This window comes from Danio aesculapii, chromosome 21, assembly GCF_903798145.1.
Source record: "Danio aesculapii chromosome 21, fDanAes4.1, whole genome shotgun sequence".
Taxonomy (NCBI): Eukaryota; Metazoa; Chordata; class Actinopteri; order Cypriniformes; family Danionidae; genus Danio; species Danio aesculapii.
The window spans coordinates 4,951,953-4,959,640 of record NC_079455.1 but is presented as its reverse complement, the minus strand read 5'-3'; the positions used below and the strand labels follow the sequence as shown (position 1 = coordinate 4,959,640).

Here is a 7,688-nt window from a genome sequence, read left to right as displayed (position 1 = left end):
TTTAAAACCAACATGTAAACTGATGAGACTAAAACTAATCCGATTCAAATAGTCTGCAAATGAAGATACACATCAGAACAAAACAAGAAGAAGAAGATAGGAAAAAAGGGATACATCACCCTCTGGTGGTTCATTCCACCAATGACAAGCAACAGCAATACTGCACAGCCACATTGAAGAGACCAATCATAATCAGCGAAGGATTATTCATATAGAAATCTGAAGATTAAATCCAGAGTTTACTGTAATTACAGAAAATTACTATAGATTAGAGTCATTGCTGATAATGTAAACAATATGAAATAAAGCAGACACTTTCACCGGTCTTCATTTCCAATGTATTCTATTAAGTTACATACAGGAACTCTATTATTCTGTGTTATTATACAGTACATAAGGCACAAGACACCAGAGTTAGGGAATATCCAAATTGAAACATTTCATCTTATATAAACACCTGTATTATTTATAAAATATTACTAAATATGCAAAAAAATGACAATTAGTAAGACTAATGTAGCAAAATGCATAAGATTGCAAAGTGCGTTATTTCTTCCAGCGATTTGATAATAGCACTTCATTATTTCGAGTCCCCAGAGAGAGTTGTGAAGCTCCTGTCGTCACTTCAGTAGCAACTTTTATTTTGGAAGAATTACTGGTATTAAAGGAACACTCCACTTTTTTTGGAAATAGGCTCATTTTTCGGAGTCACGTGATGGTGAGCGGACATAAACAAGCGAGCTCCTGGGAAATCTTTAATATTACTTTAAATAAGCACTGAGATCCTGTGCAAATGGTGGAAAATTGTTACCTTGCATTGGTGGACATCGAGAAATAATGGAGCGTTGACCAAAGCCTAAGAAAGACGAGCATAAAACCGACAAAACTACTGAGGAAAAAGTCCCCACACAATGGCGTCGAAGTTAACGTTCCTGAGGTGGACAGTACAGTAAAAGAGTTTCGTGAAATCATCGGTATGGTCGAGCAGGAGCTGATATTTCAAATGTCACCTCGAGTTAAAGATTTTACCAGCTGGGTTTGACCATTTATTAATCCATTCAGCCGATAACAAAAAAGAGCACTTTTAGCTTAGCTTAGCATAGATCATTGAATTGGATTAGACCATTAGCATATTGCGAAATAATTTTGGAAAAAAGAGTTTTGATATCTTTTCTATTTAAAGCTTGACTTTTTTTGTAGTTACATCGTGTACTAAGATCGACGGAAAATGAAAAGTTGCTATTTTCTAGGCTGATATGGCTAGGAACTATATTTCCAGCATTATAATTAAGTAAATATGCAGCAGGGCCATGCACAGGGGGGTGGCCCTTACTGCCCCTTTGCCCTCATTGGCTGAGGTGCCCCTCTTGCTCAACCCCATCCTCCCCCCCACCCCCACCCCCGACTCTTCACTTTGCGATTACAACCTTTCGTCTATGTCCCCCTCCCCCCACTCTTCACTTTGCGATTGTGTTGAGCACCTGCCCCTGTAAGAGGCTGTGCATGGGCCTGCTATGCAGTATAGTTCCTGGCCATATCCACCTAGAAACTTCCGTCAGTCTGAGTACAAGATTAAATAGGAAAATGATCAATATGAATTTTTTTTTTTTTTTAGCAAGATGCTAATGGTCTAATGTGATTCAATGATCTATGCTAAACTAAGCTAAAAGTGTTCCTGCCAGACTTAGAGATGGGCTGAATGGATTGAAAAATGGGAAAATGGTCTAATCTGATTCAATAATTTACGCTAAGCTAAGCTAAAAGTGTTCCCGTCAGACTTAGAAATTGGCTGAACGGATTCAAAAATGGGAAAATGGTCTAATCCGATTCGATGATTAATGCTAAGCTAGGCTAAAATTGTTCCTGCCAGACTTAGAAATTGGCTGAATGGATTCAAAAATGGGAAAATTGTCTAATCCGATTCGATGATTAATGCTAAGCTAGGCTAAAATTGTTCCAGCCAGACTCAGAGATTGGCTGAATTAGTTAAAAAATGGGAAAATGTTCTAATCCGATTCGATGATTTATGCTAAGCTAGGCTAAAATTGTTCCTACCAGACTCAGAGATTGGCTGAATTAGTTCAAAAATGGGAAAATGTTCTAATCCGATTCGATGATTTATGCAAAGCTAGGCTAAAAGTGTTACCGTCAGACTGTTTAACTCTAGGGGAGTTGTAAAACAAGCCAATTTCCAAAATAGTGGAATGTTCCATTAAAGGGATAGTTCACCCAAAAATTTCAATTCCGACATCATTTGCTCACCCTTTACTTGTTTCAAACCTTTACGAGTTTCTTCTGTTGAACAAAAAAGAAGATATTTAAAAAATATTGGAAACCTGTACCCACTGCCTTTTATAATCTTAGTTTTTCCTACTATGGAAGTCAATAGTTACAGGTTTTCAGCTTTCCTCAAAATATCTCCTTTTTTTCAACCATATTCAAGTTGTTAGAACAACTTCAGGGCGAGTAAATAGTGCTTAAGTTGTCATTTTTGGGTGAACTATTCCTCTTAGAATCGTGAGGCTAATTTGAGTGGTAACAATCACAGATTGGTTTCAGTCCAAACAGTGTAAAGTTGCTCTAAATGAAGGGGAAGAGTCTTTTTTTCAGGATGTAGAGCACCGTCGCCAGAAACAGAGCGATGGCTAAAAAGATCAGCAGTTTGTCGGTCAGCTCGCGGCGGTTATATTTCAGGATAAGTTTTCGGCCCAAGTGAATGGTCCCCGTCATGGCTTTAAACTCTTCGTTTGTCTCTTGTACAGTCCTTGAGGACGTAACTGGAAAATAAATAAATGAAAAAATGTCATATATTATCCACAATGAGGTTAAAAGTTAGTGATGACATGGCGGTTGCAGTTCAAATGTGTAAATGTTTATATTATTATTTTATTCACGTGCATTCATGTAATTACTGTTAAAGGGGAAGTTTACCCAAAAATTAAAATGTACTCATTATTTACTCTCCCTCAAGTAGGGGTGTTACAATACTGGAAATTGATACCAATCGATACTGACATTTTAAAATCGTCCATTTCCCGCTAACGTTTGAGCGCTGTTGAGCACGCTGTTGAGGTTGCGTTGATCTGAAAATAGCCTTATTGCACTGGGTGTATGATAGGGCCCTAAAGAAGATATTTTGAAGAATGCTGGATTTGGACAATTTCACACACAAAAAAAAACACTTATGATAGCCTATATCATAATAAAGCTTTATTTCTACCTTTAAAATTAGAATAAAAGTTATGCCTATTGAGTTGCATGTTATCCATGCCAGAATTTAACCAATTTTCATGGTACTAACTGAATTTCTTTTATTTTTTTTGAGGTAGGTAGACAGACTCTGCTTTTCTGGCTTCACTAATGCCTTACCATGTAACTAAGTAACACATTTCGCTACTGTTTTTTTTTTTAAATGACATTAGATTGTAACATTTACTTTTTCCTAACACTAATATTGGTTTGGTAATGAAGCTTGATGACTCGGTTATGCTGATTTCACTATATTTATTTAGTGGTTATACGAATAGTCTAACCGTGGGTTAGCTTGCATGTGTGGACATAGTTTGAAGTCTTTACCAAAAACATTTATATATTTTTAAATAAAACAGAAAAAAATAAGGAGTTTGGCACTGAAGCCATGATCTGTCTGCATTTCTTTAAACGGTATCATTGCATAACCTTCATTGATAAAATCAGTAATAGCGAAACTGTGCATTTTATTATTACTATAAAAAGTATATTACAGCCTTAAGTCAGTAACTTAGGCAGTAATGCAAAGTAATAAAAAATAAGTGATTAAACAGCCTAAATGAAAGTAACAAGAGTGACCAAAATCAGTCACCAGGGGCCTCAAGTACAAAGACTTGCGTTGCATTAATACTAAAACATCGTGTATGCACAAAGCTGTAAATGTAGCAGTAAAAAAATCCAGATGTATGAAACACTGCGTACACGGAATCCCACGCATATTCTCTTTGTACATCCGAATTAACGTGAAACTGAGCGCACGTGCATGAGGGCAAAACCCCTCTCTGCCTCCTCCCCCTAATAAATATGGTAATGACTCCACTTTGGCCAAACCAAACGAAAGCAATGGCAAAAGCAAGCAAGAAGAGAAACGTCACAGAATGTGAATTGGAGGTGCTCCTATTGGAGGTGGACCAGAGAAAAACTGTGTTATTTGCAAGTTTGTCCTCCAGAATTAAGATCAAAAGAAAAAAAATTGAGTGGGAGAGTTTAGCTGACGCGGTTAACGCTGTGGTGTCTGAACATCGCCCTGTGAGTGAATTAAAAAAGAAATGGTCCGATGTATAGGTGCAGGTTAAGAGGAGAACAGCAGCGCACCGTCAAAATGTGGACCGAACAGGCGGGGGAACAGGGGATGCTGAACTAACACCCTTTGAGGAGAGAGTTACCTCAATTGTGGGTGACACTTTACTGTCTGGAGTAGTATCCGTGTCTGTGGGAGACACAGATGTATTAGAGGAACACTTTCTTAGGGCGGTATAGCAGCACCCCTCCGCTCTTATCAAGGCAGTGCCACTGGAATTTCAGCTGCCCAATCGCATTTGAGCATAACATATTATTTGCATCTTTAATAAATGGAAATGTTTATGATTCACGTATGCATGGTATGGAAACCGAATGATCCCGTCCCATACAGCTGGCATTGCACTGCTCAAAGACGACTGGCTTAACCCAGAGCGGTCTGCCAGTTCTCTTTGGAAAGAACCAGTTGCCAGGATACTTTGTTCCTGCGATACCTTGTAGTGTGAAATTTAACATAAGTGCCTCTAGGAGTCACCATTGGGAAAAAAACCAAACAGAAATACACGTACGCCAGACATGAAGTTGGCGCAAACCAACGCACATTCTCACGTTAATTTCATCATAAGTAAATCCAAACGTGAGCGTGAAATCTGGCGTTCGCAGCGTTGATACATGAGGCTCCAGGTCTAGTGCCCTTCAATGGGATTAAAATGCCCCCTCAGTTATGACATCCTGGCGCCGGGCCTGCCAATCACATCATCAGCTGCGGTGAAGTCCCCTGCTTTTTTGAATGCAAGCAATTTATTCAGTAAATACGTTTCCATCATAACGTTCAATTTCCAACACTGACCAATCGCTTTGCTTCACAAGACATCAGTGTGATGCCAGGAGCTGTGGCTATTGATTTGGGGGCTTTTTTTGTAGATGTTTTACATCTAAAAAAAAACGGTAACCATTGACTGCTGTTAATCACTAATGGACCTTGGATTCACCTACAAAAATATTTTGCTTTTATTATTATTAATATTATTATTATTATATTAAAGGGAAAAAAAGTCACCCACAACTTCAATGGCCTGCTGTTGAGAACATTAAATGTGCCTATTCAGTAAGTTCAATGGTTCTCTAATGGTAAGTGACAGTCATTTATAAACAGAAGCATTGGTAAACTAAGCTATCTTTGTTACCCAGATTTCCGATGGTCTCGTCGCTCTGCTGCACCTGCTGCGCCATCATTCGGCTGATGCTCATCAGGCTCTCGGTGATGTCACTGGATGTCTGCACCAAACTCTCTTTGGTGGCCTTCCTGAACCCAAAACAACACCATCAATTTAATCAAAATGACTAAAAGAGTAAAGCTAACAGTGCTGAGAAGTTTCAAAATGTACTCCACTTGATCTAACCCTGTTTGAGCTTCTTTCTTCTGTTGATCACAAATGAAGATATACTAAGGAAGTCAATTGCCACCATTTCCTACATTATCCAGAATGTCTATCGTTTTAAACAAAATCAAAGAAACTCATACATGTTTGGAACCACTTGAGAGTGAGTACATTTGTTTTTCTTGGTCAACTCTCCCTGTAATGGTTTGGTTGTTAAGTATTCATAGGGCTGGGTCTCATTCAAAAAAATATATTCGGTACCGATACCGATACTTTAATACCGATTCCCAATCGATACTTTACTCGATATACATTTTTTTTATTAGTTTTTGCAAGGTTTTTTTTTTTTTCATTATTATTATTAATGCTTAAAAGAACATACAAAATACCAAGTAACAATGCAATTTCAAAAAGTCCAAACTGCAGCAAGATTAATAAGGAAAAATCAGTAAATATTACTTAAATAATAAGATTAATGCAAAGTGCAAAAATAATACAATATAACAATTTACATCATTTAATAACAATTACATAATTTGAGGGCTTTTTTCCTCAGTTTTAGCAAGATTACAGAATACATCTCTTTTTTTCAGTGTGTAGTTTTTTTTGTCTTTAACAGAACACTGTAACAGAGTTTTGCTGTCATGAACACACGTGGTTCACTAACACTGACTTGATTTATCCAATGCCAACCTGATCTCACCAAGTAGGACATCTATGTTGATCCTGTTGTGAAACAACATTCCAATCAGCCAATCAGAATTACGGGATATGTTTACCGCTTGCAGTGCATCGGGAAAGTATTCACAGCGCTTCACTTTTTCCACATTTTTTGTGTTACAGCCTTATTCCAAAATGGATTCAATTCATTTATTTAGTCAAAATTCTACACACAATACCCCATAATACAATGTGAAAAAATATTTTTTAACTGTTGCAAATGTATTAAAAATAAAATCCTGAAAAATCACATGTACATAAGTATTCAATAAATTGAGCTCAGGTACATTCTGTTTCCACTGATCATTCTTGAGATGTTTCAGCAGGTAATGGTAACTTTTCTATTGTTTAAAAAATGCTATATTCAACCTGCTTTAAATAAATGTTTGCATTTTCATGTCCTTGAAAAAGTGGTGTCAATAAAACGATTTAACAGAATGGCCAAAACATGGAAAAACATTTCTGGTTTTAGTTAAATATGATGTGTAAATATAAAATTATATATATATATATATATACACGTGTATATACATATATACATATACATATACATATACATATTTATATATACATATATACATATATATATACATATATACATACATATATACATACATATATACATATATACATACATATATACATACATATATACATATATACATACACATTTATATATATATATATACATGTATATATACACATATACATATATACATATATATACATACATATATACAGTGGTGGTAAGAGTACAACAAATTTGTACTCAATTACAAGTACTGTTACATTGCTAAAATTATACTCAATTACAAGTAAAAGTACTGGGGTTAAAAAGTGCTTGAGTAAAAGTACAAATTACTCTTTAAAAAAAAGTACTCAGAGTACAAATTACTTTTTTGCTGGTGGTATTTATTGATCCGTAATTGCTGAATCAGACAAGATCCAGACACTAAAACACATTTTACAATACACATTAGCAATATACACAAATAAAAATAGATTCTTTACAGTTTCAAATGATGCCTCTTTTATCTCATATGATCAAAAGACGATATGATTAAGAAAAAAATGCAGCAAACGTCGACAACGCGTTTTCCAACTTGAGGCAAAGTTTAAATCAGGGCTATTCAATTAGTTTGTCATGGGGGACAGTTCATGAAAAGCATCCCAAATGAGGGGCCGGAGAGATATGACTTGCAATATGAGTGATTACACAACAGCATATAAGAGCCCAAATGCTGTATACTATTTTTGCTCTTTAAGACACCCACATTAACTTTTTCAACATTAAAATGTTAATATATTGTATTTTGA

General features: G+C 36.0%; 1 protein-coding gene across 1 annotated transcript in view; it reads right to left on the bottom strand.

Moving 5' to 3' along the window:
- Positions 1 to 1,418: 1,418 nt before the first annotated feature.
- The window catches only part of bnip1b (BCL2 interacting protein 1b), an 11,492-nt gene continuing 5,222 nt past the window's right edge, over positions 1,419 to 7,688 (bottom strand). The window contains exons 5-6 of the mRNA XM_056446275.1: positions 5,457 to 5,575; positions 1,419 to 2,777 (exon numbers count right to left, since the gene is read on the bottom strand). Coding sequence (XP_056302250.1) covers positions 2,581 to 2,777; positions 5,457 to 5,575 — 316 coding nt within the window. The 3' untranslated portion in view covers positions 1,419 to 2,580. The remainder of the gene's footprint in view (positions 2,778 to 5,456; positions 5,576 to 7,688) is intronic.